General features: G+C 40.4%; 1 protein-coding gene across 1 annotated transcript in view; it reads right to left on the bottom strand.

The window, feature by feature from the left end:
- The window catches only part of CNTN5 (contactin 5), a 2,147,338-nt gene that overhangs the window by 528,926 nt on the left and 1,597,477 nt on the right, over positions 1-20,935 (bottom strand). The window contains exon 15 of the mRNA XM_078656993.1: positions 1,605-1,732. Within this exon, the coding sequence (XP_078513119.1) occupies positions 1,605-1,732 (128 nt within the window). The remainder of the gene's footprint in view (positions 1-1,604; positions 1,733-20,935) is intronic.

Raw genomic sequence — 20,935 nt, 5'->3', positions numbered from 1 at the left:
AGGCTCTGTGGGCTGTGTGATGAAACCTCACAGCACATTGTAACCCTATGCCCAATCTTGTCAGAGGCGCGGAAGACTATATTAATGCCTATTTTTAACGAATTGGGAGTTAGAACATGTAGGAATGCAATTATTGTCTGTCTAAGAGGGGTTAACATCCAATTTATCCATCAATTTGTTAAGGTTATCTTTATTGCTGAAAAGAAACTCCGTAAAGTAGACATTATAAGCAAATGAATTCCCGTTGTGAAAAGCACTTAGAAAAAATGGTAAGGATATAAGGTTCTTAAATGTCTTTAGGGAGTTTGAGGGCTATTTTAAGGTCTTTTATATTCATTTAGTATTGAAAATTACCCTATAATTGTGGATTGTATTTTAAGCATAGCACAAATCACTTTAATTCTTCTGGAGTTTACTACTAGCAATAAGTCCATTGCACTTTAACTACTATTGTTGCATAGTATTCTGTGTAGTATTACTAACTTGAGGAGTTTATTTGTAATTTTTGCTGTTAGCACTTTACTTTATGTACTGAATGCACAATGCACTTTGTTCTGGCTGCTAATCGTTATGGGCAATATGTTGAAACCGTTAATATTTGCTGCTAGCATAAGGCATTGTATTTTAGGTATAGCACACGCCATTTTAATTAATTTTACTGGAGTTTACCCCTAGTAATAAGCCCATGGCACTGTAACCACTGTTGTTGTATAGCATTCCATGTAGTATTACTAATTTAAGAAGTCTACTTGTAATTTTTGCTGTCAAAACTACCTTTGGTAGTGAATGCACAATGCACTTTGTCTTTGGCTGCTAATTGTTATTGGCAAAATGATGAGATCATTAATATTTGCTGCTGGCATAAGGCTCTTTAGTTCTGATGCTGTAAGCACAATATTTGCTGCTAGCCTAAGGCACTTTCGTTCTGATGCTGTAAGCACAATGCACGTTTTCCTTTAGTGCTAAAGGTTATTATCAAACTGTTAAAATCGTCATTGATGATCTTATGATAGGTGGATCTTTCCGAGGTCTTTAAAACTACATTGTTCTGCGTATTTCTTTATTTTTACTTTGATTTTTCACGGATATGCACTGTTCTTTTGTTTGTAATGATTTTAATTAATCAAAAAATAAGCCTTTACTACAGTCAACCTTTGCACATGTTGCCGTGTTTTTAGTAACTTTTGATCTGTTTGAGAAAGAAACATTTGTTATTCTGCAGATTATTCAGCAGATGCTGGATTACACTGCAAATCTATATCTATGCACAAAATGCTGTGGCTGCAAAATGTCATAATTTTAGTGGGCCTACTAGAAGCGCACACAAGCACATAACAATACATTCTCAAACTTATACGCAATACTACACTCATAATCGTCTCCTTTTTAGTGTGCGGGTAACAAGATATGCAGTGCTATCTCTAAGATTATTTACATTCGTAATTGAATCTGTCAAATCAAGGGTGACCAAAAGCACATGCCGCTGCCTTAAGGTGCAGATGGGATGCGTGTATCAATGTCTGTGACATTTTACAACACAGTATCCAGGTCACTTTGATACCTAGTGTGAATTGATTGAAATAATAATGTAAATGTTTCCATACCTGTGACAAAAACTGAAGCGACTATTTCTGCTGAACCAAATGCATTTTCTCCTTGACAGATATATCTTCCTTCATCAGACTTTGTAGCATTAAGGATTCTTAGACTCCCATCTGGTAGAACTGCTATTCTAAAAGACACAAAAAATGGTTCGCTTTAGAACATGGTCATGTGGTTTAAACACACAGAGCTGTGTTTAAATACTTGTACACATTTAAAATGCACATCTGCGCTTGCAAATCCGTTTCAAACTTCATGTCATTGCAATTATTTATATTAGCGTTATTTTCACATTGTCAACAAGCTATAACAATTTGACAATCTGTGGATTCCTGCACCCTCTGCAAACTGGCATGCGGCTGCAAGGTGTGGTTCATTAGCACTTTAAATTGACAGGAACATAATCAACATATTGTTTTACATGCTGTGAAATAAAAATTCTGTGACACTGGCATCAATATAGATCCCACAGCTAGCATAAAGTTTGAATTTTGCAAACAAATTTTAACAGATTTCTAATACCCTGAGGGATATGAACACAGAGGGACAATGTTTGATGTGGAGTAGAGAAGAGCCGAGATTTACAGTCCCAGGTGGGCCTTTCCCCTGCCCAATACACAAGATGAAGACATCAGTTATGAATACTCCAGATGCCAATGAAAAGATACTAACACTAGTAAAACAGGCAAACACTCGGAGGGACCCTCAAGGTCACAGATGTGCTACATTCTTAGTATAATTTCTTTGACACAAATGACAACGAATGTGCAATATTTCATCCAAGATTTCCATTTCTGTGATGGTCATTTGAGCTTGGACAGCACACCTTTCAGCATCGTATAGAGCTGTACATTGCTTCTAAACAGTTTTAGATCTCAGATCATATACTCTTCACTTGATTCTAGCATGATGCTTGACTCATATAACACAGGTAAACATTGTGTTATATAAGAATATAAGACACCGCTATCCTCCCCAGAATTTTTTACATTCAAAAGCAATCTCAATTACGTAGCCTGCAGAAAAGTGGGCATGGTTAGATAAATTGTACATCGACCTGTCTGGAGCCTTGATTTTAACGCAATACCAAAAATCCTAGCATTTCTCAGAGAGCTCCTGGGGAGGTTTATCATTCTCTATTTGTTTATATTTATCCCATGTTTTTTTTAACAAACTCATGGTTTTGCTTGGCTTCCTTGTCAGTACTAGGTTTGCCAAGAGGTGGTTTAGTAGGTCAGATTACTATAATTAGTGCGTCCTAAGTATGTGAACACATCAGTAATAATTATAAATAGCTCGCGTTCATGACTTGTGCGACTGCCGCAAGCCTCTGGAATATAGCCAGAGATGCCACTTCACCTTTAATGTTAAGAGGTCACGGGAACATTTTCCATTAATTTCATACCCAAATGCAGGGCAGAAGCTGCTCTGTGCTCATTCTGTATTTGTTTTGACCTGTCCGGCAAGACTGACATGGACAGAGTACCACGACTGATGGTATAGAAAGAAGCAAAGACTGCCCATCAAGTTTGAGATTGATCTAATATGGGAACCATTCCATGTAGTAAGCACGTAGTTAATATGCTGTGCTTGTCTTGTGGAACCGTGAGGGGAAACACAGTTTCAATTTGGTCTATATTCGGGCAATCCTGAAATGTCCTCACGATTAGTGGGCACCTTGCCCATAACTGAATGAACAGTTACAGGACTTATTGTAGGCACTGCAGGCAACTGGGCTTGTCCTAGCATTCCAGGGCATGACGGCACGGCCAACAAAGTGCATGAAACATATTGAGTCAAGCATCTATATAATGTAACCAGCAGTGGCGTAACGATAATTGAGGGGGCCCCCCTGCCCGGTACGTGGAGGGCCCCCCTCTGGACTCTATTAAGAGCTCTAAGGGCCGAAGTGCAGTGCTGAGGGGGGCCCCTTGAGCTTGAGGGCCCCCCGCACTGCGGGGGATGCGTGGGCCTGTGTTACGCCCCTGGTAACCAGAGACTCGTATAACGCGCTTGTTTGCAAAAGATTAAACAAACACCCATATCAGGGTGTGGTGTGTATCCAGAAAATGCTGGCCAGGTCGCGCCATCATTACTGAGGGGACCCATATGTACTGGTTGTATTTACATGTGGGATGGTGCCAAGGAACCAAGTATTGTATTTCCAGTAAGACAGTGATATTTTCATGAGTACACATGCTCTGTATTAGTCTGATGGTGCAGGAGTAATATATGCATGAAATGTGGTTGAATTAGCATCCACAGCAGGAAAATCGATCCAAGAATAAAATACTTCATTTGGTTATACCCCAAACATAGAAGCACTACCTACATCAGTAAGTCCCTGGTGCATTACATATGACTGGACAGCAGGTTTGCAATAAACAGTAATGAAAACAGAGGGTGCAGTCCCTAATAACACAGAAATGGAACAAAGTGTAGCACAACAATGGGTTATGCTTTAAAACTTTCAAGCCTGAAAATCCACAGAATTTGGTGCTTCCTAAATACTGTTAAGGATTAATCCCCAACACTATGGACGCCTCCAGTGGTAGGTGTAAGGGGTATTATGGATACAGTGAGATAAGTACTCAACCAAGCGTTGGTTGCGCCATGCTCCAGGATTTCTTTGCAAATAGAACTATACCTGGGACCACAGAATGTCAGTATGTAGGGACTGAGTCACCATATCACATCAATACCTATGAGCCGCTCTCCGGACTAGCTCATAGTACTTTACCAGCCCTCCTAACCTTCCAAGATGGACTTGTAAGTTAGAAGAACATAACACTCTAGTCCCCTCAGGGAACCATGGAAACAGATCATCAACCTTTAGTTTTCTCACTCAAGAATGTCCATAATAAACAAAATAAGGATACAAGAACAGTTTAAAATATTTCTTGAAAGTGTTGTGCTCTATTATAATACATCTGCGCTGCAATTAGAAAACAAATGCATCCCAACAGAGTGAAAAGTATTACAAGTAAACTATAAACAAAAAGAAGACCTACCATGGAAAAATATATATCTGCCTCAGCCTACCCTCACTATGGAAACAACATGTTATATTATAAATCTCCGGGATCAGTGGCGATCCCCATCGCTGTCATGCATAAATAGTTAATTTACATCTCAGCTTGTGCAGCTTTTTTGTCTCAGTACCTTTGCTCTGCTAGAATGTCTTCTCTCCATTTTCAAAATGGCACGTCTCTGGGTGTATGTTATGAGGTGTCTTCTTGAAAACAGCAGATGTGAATGTATGTTTATTTATTTATTTATTTATTTTTAACATTTGTTAAGCGCAAACAATTGCCCGCAGGCATCTCGGCGCTGTTGTCTCTAAATGGCAAGCTACGACAGCTAACGGATCACAGAAAGACTGGGCACAGTGTTGTTTGATCTTGTAACAAGATGTTCAGCCATAGTCTGAACCAATAACAATAACATGTGCAGTGTTTTTCTAAAACAATGCTATGGCACAAAAATAAACGCGCTAAAGGTAACGTGTGCAAGGTAAAGCAGCACAAATATGTAAGCAAACTAAAATATGAGCAATCTAAGCGGTCCCCATAGAAAGTAGGTATTAAGGATCCACAGTCCGCTATTCAGACCTTCAGCCCAAATCCTCAGCAGTAGCCATTCCATTTCCTCTCCTCATCAAAATGTTCACTGATCATTGGTCATTGGCTGAAGTTAATGTAATTACAAACCAACACAATTAAAATAGATCTAATTTGTTTTGGCAAATGTAGTCAACATATCATGGAATGCCTGCTTGTTTTTTCCCCGTCACCACAAAGAAGATGTCTTGGAAATTATTATTGAAGATAAAATCTTACAGGATATGTGCATTTATTATTTACTCTAAGGGTTCTTCCTTAAAATATAAAAAAAGGTAAATGAATGGGGCAAGTCATTGCACATTATTAGTTCTATGTACATTTAGTTAACCTCTGTACTCTCTATATTGAGTATAGAGAGTACAAGTATATTGATCTTCTTAAAAAATTAAAAACAGCTTTAAGTACCTTCACTCAGTAGATTCAATGTACATCTTAGGAGCGGTCAGAGATCCCAAGGTCCATTGTGTACAATCTGTTTCTAGTATTTCTCACCTAGGTAGCTCACATACAGGTCTACTGCTGGCCAGAACTTCTATAGTCAACCTAGTGGCTCGGGTGTCAAATTATTCGCCATATGCACAGATTCAATGATCCTTTCTGTTGTAGACACTGGGTTCATGGAATGTAAAAACTACTGTATATATTGATATTCATATAGAAAGCACGTATTTAGCAGTGGAGAGCTAGACAATATAAGCAGAGTGGTGGGTGCAATGTTAGGGCAAGTAACACAACTGAAATGTTTTTTGGGGAAACATTATTCCTTCAAGAGGAGCATCTTCAGCTCTTTTCTGAAGTGGAAAAGGTATTGTGTTTGTTGTATCTGTATAGGGATGCAGTTTTAGATCTTTGCTACATAGCAAGAGCACACCTGTCACTGTCCTGGCTGAATGCATGACATTCACCACCAAAACCTATAATCATGTGTACTAGGAAGGGTGGTTTGTTGAAGTTGACATCCTTCAATATTATGCAGATAATCCTGAAAGTGATTCAGGCTTGCAAGTAGTGCCAATGTAGATGCTGGAGTGTGAGAGTGATCTAGTAATATGTTCTCAGTACCTTAATGGTTTTTGCTGCTTATTGCATAACCTTTATAGATGTGGGATGGATGCCTGAGTTATTAGTAACAATCACAATACCACCATATAGGTGCAAGAGAACCAGAACCTGGAAGGCACTTCTGAGATTGTGTTCTGCAAGGGGTGCTTTCACTTTCTGTGGAAGTGAGAGCTGATGAGTTTCTGTTTGTGTGTTTTTAGAAATGTGGGCCTCACAGCAGAGGTTTCTATTTTTGTGGAATATACATGGATTATCTGACTTTGAAAGTAGGGAGAGAGTCCATCAAACTTCATTGAAGTGAGCCATTATTGTGCTCAAGCTTGTTTGTTGTCATTGACAATTAAGAAACAATCTGTTTCCATGAGGTTCGGCTTCAAGATGGCCATTCACTTCTAGGCTTGGATGGTGGGGAGCTATCCTTTAGCTGGATAATGATACTGCCTCATGAGATCATCAAGTATAGATGTGCCACATATTCATATGAGTAAATCTTCATGTTCTTGCCAGTTGAAAGAATTGAGCCTTATGATATGCACATCACACAAATGTGTTCTGGTCTTAAGGGGTTAATTTGGATGGCCAGGTATCTTTGGGTCGGATAACAAGACAACCTTTTGAGAACAGTGTCATCAAATTTCGTATGTGAAATAATGTTGTTGGCATAGTGATTAAGTGTACTAAATGCTGCCAAGAGGTACAAAAGGAGAAGAAATTCCCACTGTACGTGATGAGGAGGGCACTGGTCACAACATGGATAGTGCTTGTTCCATTTCTGTAGTGTAGCAATAATTCTGGTATGTAGTCCTGAAGTAGGTCATTGGTCTTAATTTGCTTCTGGAAATGATGAACTTGGATAAGAAGGGGAGGTGGGTGATTGGGGACTGGTTTGAGAGATTGGCAGGCTTTAATACTGGATTTCTTCAAAAAGGAAGGACTTGGCAAGTGATTCAGGGAAAGTCCTATGTGTGAAAAGGAACTAAAAGTGTTTAAAAATGGCAGGACTCATTTACCAATGATAGATTTAATTATTGAATATGCAAAAATGTTTTCTTCATAGGATGCACCTTTAACTGCCTCCTATGTAGAAGAAGTTTAGGAGTTAATCAGATTTGATCACATTTCACTTGTCTGTGAAAAGGTGTCTCAAATGGGACATTATTACCTTGAACTTTTCCCATCTTTGCACATGTCACTTATTTCTCAGTAAATATTAAATGTACTCTCAAAGTGCCTTGCACTCACCTGGTAAAACATTTTTTAAATACCTCAAAGGGACGTATTCAATCCTATCAAGAATCACTGCTTATTTTTATGATTATTTACTGCTTAAAGGATCAACATTTTCCTATGTTCCTAAGACTAAGAACTGCTAATGCAAGAATGCTAAAATGTTCATCTCACTTCCAGATATGCAATTCAACAAAATCAGAGAGAAATGTTATAATTAGTGAATGCTGTCCTTTTTAGGTTTTCAGCACTCACCAGTTAGCAAGCATAGAGTGTAAGCAGAACATATCCCACATAATCTACTTCCATTGCCCAAATACTGAGCCTGAGGGTTATGCAGGCATTAAGGTGATGGGAATAAAATGTCCCAATTCCATGGCGAGTAAGGTCAGGGTTGTTCCATTTTGGTAGTTTAAAAGGATACACAGGCTTGCTGCTCCACTGGTGCCCACAAGGTGACACAAATGCATTTAGTTTCATACTTTGACATGATTACATTCAAGTGGACTGTAGGAACACTAAGTACTAGCTCTCTCATGTGCCACAATACTTCATACTCAAAACTCAGAACCTTAGATCCTCTGAACTAACATTTGTTTCACACTAGCCTCCATTTGGTGTCCACTCAGTCTCACTGTTACTCTCCTTCCTCAATGCTGATGGAAATTTAAATAACCTTTCTTAAAGGCAATTCTTACAAATTAAAGCATGTTAAACAGGCAGAGATTATTTAACAACAGCTTTGACTATACAGGGTTTGTCTCTCATGCACAAATTCCTGACAACTCAGTCAAGGAGGACATAAACATTTTATGTTTTCTGCTATGCACACAGTTCTATGATTAATTTGATTTAAAACCAACCTAATTATGTTTTTACTCATAGAAAATATCAGAGCACAGCCAGTACAAGTATATATTTGACTTAAAGTAGCCCAAAAAGTATTTATTATACAAAATTAGACAATATATAGCACTTTGTTCAGCGTGTAAGTGTTTGTGCCTAGTTGTCATGGAAATGATACAGCCGACACGTGTTTCGTCGTGGTTAACGACTTTTTCTAGGCCTCAAGATCTGTGTGAAGGAGTGTCTCATACGATTGTAATCCTCCTATGTTCGAAGAGTCGTAAAACCAAATTTTCTAGATGACATTCGTCCAGATCCCTGTCCCAATGTCAGTCTTGGCTAGTAAACTCAAATTTGGCAAATTTCTGAGTAGTATTCTTCTTTTAAAATAGCGTACTTAAGGAGCAATCGTGGGCGTTTAGTCTTTCATAGTGCATCAGAGAGGTCACATGCTTAACGAAGTTACGTTCACAGAAGTGCCATGGTAGTGTCCCGACTCAGTCTCGCGTCTGTCCACCCGCGTCCCGGATTTAATTATACGTAACGGGTGACGTGGGTTGCAGATACGACCAGATATCGATCATATCCAATCTGGGGCACGGTGATATCAGGTTCAGCGAAACACTAAACGTCTGCTAGGGAACCCAGTAAGTCAATGTTCTTACACAGGCTGGAGTGGCTGGGGAGATGTCACTGGTGCTACAGTCTTTAACAACTAATAAATGTTATCTTAGAATGCCCTTATGGTCTTGTCTGTGTCGTTATCAACACTTCAAAAAATTCTGTACATTTAGGTCCTCAAACATACTGGCAGAGACGGGTATTTGTTAGACACAGAGCAACTACTGTGACGGCTCAATAATTTGATTTTGCTCTTTGGTTTCTGTAATAACCAAACTAACTGTTGGCTTCTTTCTAACACTTGTAACATATGTCTGTGAGTTTGAGACATCTTTGGTAGTATCAGATGAACACAAAAAAGACAATATCTGAGCCAGTCCTGATATGATCTTATAGCTCAGGCAGTCAACTAAACTGGCCATTGAAGGCCGTAAGTGCTGTAGCAGCAAATGATGAGCGAAATGCTGAATGAATCAAACATTCACCCCCAGTCAAGAGATTTGGGTTAAATCCATTGTTCTTTTGCTCACTATGCAACCCCAGTTTGGACCTAGCCATATGCAAATCATTCTTGACCCTGTTCCCCGTGGTAACCGTCCAGCCCAAACTGCCAAGCTGAACCGGAAACAAGCATCCTGTGACCGGTTTCTGGGTAACACCCCTCCTCAGCCTGGATAGCTTGAATCCATTGGCACAGCGAGCAAGGGATCCACGTCTGGGCATACACATCCCACTTAGGGCAAAAAGTGCTGCGTGAAGGGTATGCCTGAACGTGGGTCCCTTGCTTGTTGTGCCCCTGGACTCAAGCTAGCCACGCTGATGAGGAGTAAACTGGTCCCAGGATGCTTGTTTCCAGTCCAGGGAGGACCTGCCCTGGCAGTTCACGCTGGACTGTGCCCATGAGGAACAGGGTCAAGACTGATTTGCATTTGCCTGGATCCAAATTGGGGTGGCATAGTGAGAAAAAAACAATGGATTAAATCCAGATCTGTGACTAGGGGTGAGTGGGAGAAAGGTTTCAGCACTCCGTTCATCATCGTGTTGTGTTGGCATTAAAGGCCTTAGTCAGCCAATATTGGGCTGAGCTAAAGGCAATGGACAATAAAATAGGAGCACGTCTTTAAGGACCAATATAGCCTGCTGCAACAGGCTATTAGAAAATAGTACTAGTACTATTTTTTTAAAATAAGTCTCCCAGAAGGCATAGGGATTAAACGCCTGTGTGGTTCTCCGATTGTTTAATGCCTCTACTTGCACAGCTCCTGCTGTACTGTGCATTGTTCAATAGTGCGGTGGGTGTGTGTGTGAAAGGGAGGCAGATTTCGATCGATAAATACCCAAGTATTGCCCGGCGTTAATCGCCTCTCATACCACTCGAAATTATCAAACAAAGAGGCAGGCGCTGGAGACTGGAAGGCAGGAAACAGAGGTTTATTCCGACGGGGCAGAACACGTCAAATCAGACAACAGGGTATCTTCTCGAGGTGCTCTAACCGCATCTCTGAGGCCTGGCCTCTTATACACAAGTTTATGACTTTATTGCATGAAACACATTCCTGTAAATGTTTTGAAGTACGGAAGACATCCCTGAAATCCCCGCTTCATGCCCGTTCCCACAAACATTGACAGTAGAAATCCCCACCCCGGTCTCAGCAGGTGATGACTGTAGCGCAGCTGGGTATTCCGTCGATTCCCGGAATGTGTGCGGCTGATCAGATCTCATGGGGTGGGAGGGGGTTTCGATTAGTCCTAGATCCTTTGAAGAGGGGCAGCTGCCTACTGTATGGGCAATAAAACTGCATCCACAGGGCTAGGTGACGGCCTGGGATCGGGCCGGACAATCGGGCACAGAGGATGGGGGTCCATCAAAGGATGTGTGCATCAAAGGGACAGAGGGAGGTGTCGGCCGGGTACGGGATATGGTTCCGAGGCGGGGTCGCGCTGAAAGAGGTGGTTTATGGCCCGAGCGTGCGAGAGTGGGGGTTGTCAATGCGCGGGGGATGTTTGCGAGGTCGAGAGAGAGAGAGAGAGAGAGAGAGAGAGAGAGAGAGAGAGAGAAAGACGCGCTGGCTATCGGTAGTGGGCAGAGAGGCCATGGCATTCAAAATGGCTGCTGCTTACGCGCACGTATGAGCCTGAAAGGGACAAGATGGCGCCGATAGTGTTTAAGTCGCAATCTAGATTTTAACATGTGAACCCAGCCCTGAATGAATGGAGCAACACCAGGTCTCGGGAAGGCATAGAGAGGGTGAAAGGTTTACAGCACCTGCCTATCCCTCCGATCATTTTTTTCCTTTTGTTTGGTTAAGTAGGGGTCAAAAAAAGAGCACAAACAATTTATACCTAATGCTCTGTAACAACATGAGCCATAAGAGGAGAGAGTAGGGGAGCTTCATGTTTTCCCCACCGACAGCCTTTACATAATACCCAATATTTTTAGAATAGGCAAAGTAGAGCCAAAGACTATGGGTTAGAGCATTGAAATATTGAAAGCACTGGGCGCATATTATGGCTGCGGGCTATACCAATTGTTAAAGGCCCTGTGTGATAGGCCTGATATGCAGGCAAAGTACTATAATGAGGAAGAGGGCCTTTAACAACCAGTATAGCCTGAGGCAGAAGGGCTATACGGCTATGTGAACATTCATTCCACTGTGGTTAGAATGCTTAAAAGGGAAAATGAGAAGTGATAGAACATTGGAATGCTGGAGCAGAAGTTCTCTACCAGCCATTACTCACCTTTGGTCACTGCATAGTCTTTAATGGCACTCTCAACATTCCAATGTTTTAATCCGCTGTAGTATTCTTGCAGAAGGCTTGTAGGTGTAAAGGAGGGTCCTTGTAAAGAAGCCACATTCTGTACTGTAATGTATCCATACCTTTGTAAAGATAAGGCTGAATCCAAGTCAGCAATTCTTTTAGAGTATTTTGCTTTTAGTAATTGTATTGTGCAATTTTTAAAAGTTATTATATAAAATACATCCAAGCCTCATACAAGTACACATGATTTATACAATGATTAAATTACCCCAGCACAGAACGTGAAAAAATTACAAAATTAAAAATCTATTCATCTGAATTCTCAGAACTGAGGCAAATCAGAATAATATGTGTTCAAGCTCTAAGTACACTTTAATTACAGATGGCTATTTTTTCCCCACCAGACTGACATTTGTAAATCCCTTTTAGGTTAGGAGTGGGTGGCAGATTCAGACTCAAAAAATATTTTCTCAATCTAGTTCTAACAAATTAAACGAATATGGCTAATACCTCCACTCTCCAAGTTGATAGCTAAACAGTTAGGCCTGGTGACACCAGCCTCCTTGGTTGCACTGCCTTGTTATTAGCTACCTAATCCGTCAAAACTAAACTTAAAGTGTCTTAAATCTTAAAGAAAACCTTAGCAAAAGTAAGTTCTCCTTCAAAGCTGTCATCTGCAAAAAGATGGCCTTCCACTCGTTTCTAATCAGACATGAAAGGCCTCTCCTATAAAGCTGGCACAACTTCAGGAAAGCCAATGAACCTCACATCTGAGTTGGAAGAGATGCAGTGTGCTCCTTAAGCCACAGGCCTACAGTGGTTGGTAAATGAAGCTTCAAAAAAGAGATAGCAGCACTCATTATACTTAGGCATTGCATATTCATCTCATCTATTGGTCAGCTAAAGCTTGATCTTTGGAAATGTTGGAAGAGCAATAAGCCATCCTCTGTGGCACTTTTTTCAGACGGGTCCATGCTATATTACTGTACTAAAATAAGGACAGGAAAATAGGTGTAGCACTTTCTGTGTCTCTCAAATTTGTTTTTCGATGCCGTACAAGCACAATGTCAAATTATGAGTTTTAGTCATATTAATTGCTGTACTCTACACTGGCCCAGCAGGAGGCATCCATTGTCTAATTCCCTTTTGCAGGCTCATGAAGAGACAACACACAATACAAAACTCAATGGCAAAATTCGTTCTTGACCTTCCCAGACGGACCTACATCACAACAAACCTCAAAAAGCTACACTAACTCCCAATCCACAAGAAATACCAGTTCAAGATTCTGACCCACACATCAACAAACTAATGTCATTCCACCAATCGACCAGACACCTACATTCTGCCTCCATCTTCCTCGCAAACACCCCTTTGATCCACCGTGGCAACAGAGGAGGACCTCTCTTCTCTCTCCTGGCATACAAAGCCTGGAATGACCATCCCATGCACCGTAAGGCCACTTCATCACTTCAGGAATTCAGGAAGGGAAACAAGACCTGAGCTGTTCAAATGAACAGAGCATCGCTATGCAGCAAGCGTCTCTAGCGCCTAGAGACCCTCACAGGTGATTTGCTGCACTCTATAAATACTGATTGACAGTATATAACTGATATATCATGTTTAGCTTTGTGAACACATATTAAGGGCCACACCATCAAATTATGAAGACGTCTATACAATAGCAGTACACTACTTGTTTAATTAAATATTAGCAAAAAAGTTAGGGTACTGTGGAAAGCAATTAGATCAAATACAATTTGAAAATGGATTAGGGGTTTTAGGAGTTACTAAGGGCTGCTCATGCTTTTGAGTGATGTGCAATACCTTAGTAAATAATTCTATTATACCTTTATTACAAGTGGGATGGTAATAGATGCAATATATATCACAGGCAATGATATGTAACTCCTCTGGGATGGAATGTATTGCATGTGATAAATTAAGAGTTTTCCTCCAATAAAGGGTACTTAGATTATGGTGCTTACTGAGCCGAAATCCACATGCCCAGCTATTTACTGTGCATTTTCCTTTTGATAAATTCTCGCAGTTTTTGATCAACAGGTGATACCGCACATATCAGAATTTACTAGCCAACATGTAATGAGGGCAGTAGCATGCTTATGAGATGACTAGGGCAGTGCGATTATTAGATTAAATTTGCTACATGTTGATAAGAGGTGGATATTCTAATGATCATATGACAGCAGTCTTAAATACTTAAATTTATAAAAATACAGATACTAATAAATATAATATAAATCAAAGAGAAAGTGGAGTATAGAAAGAATAAAGCAGATAAAAGCGACACGAGATAGATAAGCATAGTGTAGAAAAAATAAACAGAGACCGTAATTAAAGAAATGTCAGAATATTATTGCTTTAACATAAAAATTGGCTCGGCTGATGAATGGACCCCTTTAGTTGGGCTTTTTTACGTGCTTTAGTTCAGAAAGAGGCCAGTTACATGTAAGGCTGAGTTAGGTGACTATAGGTCTCATGTCAACACTGTCTGTAAGAATATTGTCGGATGGAACAATTCTTCCATTTGTCTTTGGTATGCATTTTACAATTAGGCTACACTCAATTACACATGCATGTTATGATTATCCCTTCTATGTCAAAGCCACATTTTTTACGCAGAATTCATTATGGTTGAGTTCCCTAGTTATTTACTGAACTTTAGCCTACAACAATGGAGACAGACACAATCTGCAATAAATTATGCATTGATTGTTAACCACATAATGTTTCTTTAATCCCCATCAACGTTAATTAAAGCACATTTTTTGATTTAATGCTTAGAACCAATACCCGTCATTAAATGCGTTGTTAATATTACATCTCATCTGCCATGACTGAAGATATACAGGTACTAGTGAAAAATTATAATTAATGGATCCGACTGTAAAATAATCATGTCTAGGAGTGCATATTTCCTTGTTTATTTTCATACCTATTATCTGTAGTTTTTCTTTTTTTCCGTGTAAATGTTTTTAAAAATGGGTTTTCCATATTTACCCTACAATTAAGACTACACGGAGTTACATACTTATTTTCCACACCGTTACCCTATATTTTTCCATCCTTATATTTTTCTGCACATAGCATCACCACAATTAGAACTTTCCACATCTTTATGTGAAGGGTCGTGGTGAAGGATTTGTAAGCCGTCATACACGTTTATAAAGATGATTTAACGTGCCCATACATTTACTAAGAACAAATAAGGAAATTCCCATTGATGTGAGCTGCAACGTTCAAGGCTCTGTGAATGGAGTCAGCTATTGTGTCTGATGGTGGTGGAAGAGCGAGATTCATGTTCTGTAAAGTTCATGAAATAGAAAGAATTCTGGTTATTTACTACCGTCTTATGATGATTAACTGTCAATTCCATACAGTACCGCTATATATTTTAAAACCTTGGAATCTTCCACTTACCTAGTATTCCTCTGAGTGATAATTTGTCATGTGTGCCAGCCTGACCGATTCATCCATATCAGTTCAAAATACAACTACGCTGCAACTTCCTAATCTTCTTACATAAAACACTAACAGTCCCCTGGAAAAAGTAAAAATCTGAAGGGCGTGTCAACGCATGTGTCACCGGATCCATGACAAAACACTACTATAACAAATCTAAAAATCTCACAGAAATATTTATGCAATAATGCACATAATATACTGTAAATGACGTCAAAAAGTGCTGTGCACGCATCAGTGGGTGACCACCTATATACCATCAAGGTCAAGTGGTCTGCAATTCTGTTGTTCAGACTCGCACCATAGTGGAGTCCCAATGTATACACTACCTAGCATTTGACAGTTTCAGACATGGTAATGCATCATAATCATGTACTCACACATGCATTTTGCTAATATACAGCTGTTCTAGTAGGCATGCACATGAACATGCAAACTTATTGCTTCATGTTCCCTCCCTCGTGATTCCCAGAAGCAAAGAGCAGCTGAACTTCTTCCTGCTTCCTCATCAAACAAGGCAGCATCGAGTGGCCAAAATGCTCTGCTGCCTAAGAGGTAGTCTCAAAATTACTCGGTCAGACAACCCTGTCCTACTGTTAAATGCCTATATACATCTGAGCCTACCCTGGAAAATATTAAAGACTTCTTTGGTACATTCAGTCTCACCGCTGCTGTACAGATGGTCTAGCAGGCATGCATTGTAATTACTTTTTTCAACAGAAATACCCCCCAGTATCATCTTCTCAACTTAATGTCCAAATGAGTTGTATACACCATATTAATTGAACAAGCAGCAGCTAGCAGTTTCAGTTCTTTTTTTCAAATTTAATACAGATTGGTCTAGGGGAGGGGACGATGATGTGATCAACAAGTACTGTTTCACACTTTAGGTCCCAAAGGTACACGGGTATGACAAAAATAGTTGAACTGAATTACAGTAAAGTTTGGATAAAAACTCTGTGCAGTAAAAAAAACCTTCTGTGGTTTTGTGTAAATCCGCTGTTTAATTCTTGAGATATTGACTTCGAAAAGATGAGGGCTGGGACTTCAAATTATCAATTTTTATATATTTGGACGTTCATTTACAAATTATTTAAGATTCATGTGAAGGCCATTATAAATCGCTTGGTACCCACCACAGGCACTTTTTTTACCTGGTGTGATACTGTAACTCTATAAGATGCTTCTGGGCTGTTTAAGCACAGAGTACATGATTCCAAGAAGTCCAATCTTTCCCAAGTAGTACACTTTACCATAAGTGGCGAAAAAATTGCCAGCAGAGCGATTTCCATTTCACCCTGAAGTGTGAAAGGCTTTCTCTTGAAAGGAATGAAATGAGATCCTTGTAAATGTAAAACTCTTAATTGGATATTTACATGGAAATTATGCATATGCTGCAGGCGGCAATCATACAGCAAAGCATTATTATTACAAGCGTTGCAATAATGTCCAGTCACATGGAACCCGGCTCTCCACACGGCAGCAGGCCCCTTAACAAAATAACTACACCATTAAGCAAGAAAACACCTTTAACCATATTTAGATGGCAGGGTACCATTGTTTCCAAAGGACTGCGGTATTCTTCATCACTGCTCCTCATGACTCATTTTATTGTGAGGGGAGAAAACGCCGTGATCTTTTTGCATGACTGATGGAGGCGGCCGTGATTACTGTGGGGTACCAAATGAAACACTCTTCTCGATAACTAGTCATTGAGGAGAGGTTCAATCTTGCATTTGTATTTTTTTGATGGCTGTACATTATATTCAATAAAGGTCAGGCTGACACATCTTCAAGTGTTTTAGATTATCCTGCATTGTACTGCTCAGTGATTTAATGTGTGGCATAAAGATTTAACTGCAAGCAAATGTCCATGCTGTGGCTATAAACCTCTATTTTCTAATTCTATAAATATCCTTCTCAAGAGCCATTTTCGGCTTCTGTCAAATTTTTATGCAAAAGGCGCTGCGCAATCTTCTATCATCTAAATGATAGTTTTCTTCAAGAACAATAGGTCCATCTAAAGGTTTCTGTTTCTTTTCAGCTTTTTTCCTTCGCCTCTCTTGCATGAGTCTCTCTGATGCATGGGGATAAACTGATACAGTATGCCAGAGTAATGTCAATGGGTGTTGATATCTGGCGGTCTCTTGAAAAGATTTGGGGAACTCAAGCATTGCACGGGTCACTGTACTTAGAAATTATTTCTGCCTTTGCCCATTGCTGGGGCCAGACTAAATGTCGCCCCTTAAAGAATACCCATGTATACAATAAGCACTCAGCACTTACATTGCCCTTGATTCAATACCATATAAATGGAGAAAATGGAGGCTTCATACATACCTATGTTCTATGATTTTGAGAAAAGATATGGATTCCCAATGCAGATGCACCACTTGGCAAGTGACATAAAAGCACAGTGCAGAGCTGCCCGCCACCTATTGCATATGCATGTATCAGTTGAGCACTCAACATTGGGGGCAGGAACATTTTGAAGACTTGGGGCCAGATGTAGGTAAAATCATATTTGGGAATCCTTAATAGCAATTCGCTATTAAAGAATCGCAAACAGCGGGAGCTATTTCAAGGGTGTCAAAAGAACACCCTGTTGCACCCCTGAAATGTGCATCTGTGCACATGTGGCGCACATACATGCACTAAGGGCATGAATGTGTGCCACATGGCACTTTAAAAAAGCAATAAAGTACTTTTTTAAAGAAAATCGCTAATTACCACCAACTTGAAGTTGGTGGTAATTAGCGATTCCTTAAGGCTAAAGTGCACTTTCTTTTGTGCTACTTATATTGCATTTAAGGAATCGCAATTACCGATTCGTTAAATGCAAGAGCAAAATAAGGAATCGCAATTTTGTGATTCCTTATTTTGCTAGTAGGTTTAAACTCACCTACATTGCTTACAGCCAAATAGCGATCGGAAACGCTGAAATTCTGCTAATTTCAGCGTGAGCGTTCGCTATTTAGCCATCTACATCTGGCCCCAAGTCATTTTAATCATTGGTAAGTTTCGATCTAGTAGAAGGGAAGTAGCTGGAGATTTACGATTTCACCTGTTTGAAAAAGAGTTTGAACTATTACCGCAGCTCCACCATTAATTTGTTTTGCTACAGAACGTCTCTGTCCATAATTGCATTAGAGCAGGAAATGGTGAATGAGAAGGCTGCACCAACGTGCTATTAGCATTAAGTGTTAGGGAGGGTGTAAGCAGGTGACAGTGAATGGATGCGACACCCGGAACTCACTGGAGACTGCACCGGTGACCATTGATGCAGCAGGGGAAGACAAAATCGGACCAGGGCTGACCTGCGGCGCACAGCCCCCCTCACCCCCCTATTAGCGGGGCCAAAGGTTTACAATGCAGGTAGGTCCACTAGGTGTCTACAATGTGTTAAATGATACACCGTGAATATGCTGAGCGGTGGATGGGTGGTATGAAGATTTAGAATTGTTGGGCATCCCCTGCCTCTCCTCTTCATTGACGCGCCAATGGCAAGTCTGGTAAGGTACAATCAGGGGAGATGTGCATGTGCCTAAGTGTTTCCTCACCTTCCCCCCTTCTGACCCTCTGCGCCTCTTGCCCCACTTCTCCCTCACTCCGGTGGAGCCCAAGCACTCATGCTGGACAGACACTCCCCTCTGAGGGGATGAGGTATCACTGTTCGTGTTCTGAATCAGGGCGATACCCTGATTCTTCTATCTTGCACAAATGTATGTTCTGTTTCTTTGCAAAATGAGAATAAAGAAATAAAAAAAATACAATATGTCTGTTGATTTTCAAGACCAGTGAAGTATTATTTTCTAACTTGTGGAAAAAGGAGCTAATAATATAGTAGAACAACCCTCAATCTGCTAATGAGGACTGATGTATTTAGTTTAGTCTAGCCACTGATGGGTCAGAAATTAAGTATATTCATCTTGTGTATTCACATTTGCCAACCTCACCTGAAAAAAGTATGCAAAAAAAATGACAATGCATTCCTGTAGAAACCAGGGATCAGATTGGGTGATATTGATGCAGACCACACCCATATTGATGCCCTTTTCCCAAATGTACTTATTGACACATTCATATGCTTTATTGCAGATGTCTATGAACAATGAGTTTTTAACTATGTAATTGTGCCTATATTTAATGTTCTAGAGAAATCAGTTTTCCTTTAGGAGATGCTCCTGGAAAGGGACTCAAATACATTAAAATTAACACTTTAAACATTAATTGAAACTCTAAATGCTTGCCCAGTGGCATTGCTCTAAGGTAAATAAAATTGACATGCTTGTTCTACTATCTACAAATATATGTGTATTGGATGTCCCGTTTCCGCACATATCAACATTAGCATTTTAGATGATGACATAATCGTTGTCAAGACCAATCTTGAAGAGGTTCACTTCTACAATATGGTTTTGTGTTCAATGCAGATCATTGTTTTATTTATTTTACTTTGTTTTGAAAACCGAGGATTTGGTGAACACTTTGAAATATTGAAGACTAAACAGAGTTCAAATATACAGATTAATGGCATGAGTAACACAACTTGGCTGCTGTCTGAATCTGATTTGAGACTCTTTTCTTAATTTCCACCTGGTTGTGTTAAATTTTCATATAGACCATCATCAAAACATGGCCTGGCAGTTTGGGCTGGACTGTTCCCATTGGACGCAGGGTCGAGATTGATTTGCGTATTGCTGGGTCCAAACTGGAACGGCATGTTGAGCAAAAAAACAATGGATTTAGGCCCAGATCTCTGTACTGGGGTGAATGTATGACATTGTTCTGCATTCTGTCCATCAATTGTTCTTTTGCATTTGTCACCCCGAGTTGAAAGGGTATGCCCAGACATGGGTCCTGTGTTCTCCATGCCACTGGAGTCAAGCTATCCTGGCTGATGAGGGCTGAAAGCCCGAAACTGGTCCTACAATGCTCGTTTCCAGTCCTGGGAGGACCTGGCCTGGCAGTTCGGGCTGGACTGTTCCCATTGGGTGCAGGGTCAAGACTGATTTGCATATGTCTGGGTCCAAATAGGAATGGCATGGTGAGCGAAAACCGATGGATTTAGGCCCAAATTTCTGTACTAGGGTGAATGTATGACATTGTTCTGCATTCTGTCCATCCTGCTCAATACACCTCTATCCACTCAACACCCCCCATCATCGAGGCTCCCCGTCCTCTCTCTTGCATGCTCCTCAACTGCAGATCAGTAGTACAACACGCCACAGACATTGCTGAAGCTCTACTCGCTGAAGAAATAGACATCGCTTTCCTCACAGAATCCTGGTTCAATGCCCACTCCACCCTCATTCTTGACATTCTCACCCCTCCAGGTTACAACATCATCAGACAAGACATGCCGATCAAAACTGGTGGCGGACTAGCCATCATTCACAAAGCTGGAATACAGCTTACTAAACAAATACCTGCATAATACTTGTCGTTTGAATACCTGGGTGTCGAACTCACAGCCAAAGGCACCCCACCCATCAAATTTCACACCATCTACCATCCTCCTGGGGAGGGTGCCCTCTTAACCGAAGAACTAACAGACCTAATAACACGCTTCTCCCTGACAGACATGAAAGACGTGTTCCTGGGTGACCTCAATATCCACTGGAACGACCCAGAAGACGCCACAGTCCAGAACCTATCCAACCTACTTGAAATATCCAACCTCAAACAATTCTGCAATGAACCAACTCATG

This window comes from Lissotriton helveticus, chromosome 8 (assembly GCF_964261635.1).
Source record: "Lissotriton helveticus chromosome 8, aLisHel1.1, whole genome shotgun sequence".
NCBI lineage: Eukaryota > Metazoa > Chordata > Amphibia > Caudata > Salamandridae > Lissotriton > Lissotriton helveticus.
The sequence above is the reverse complement of the archived record's forward strand: the minus strand, read 5'-3'. Positions and strand labels throughout refer to the sequence as shown.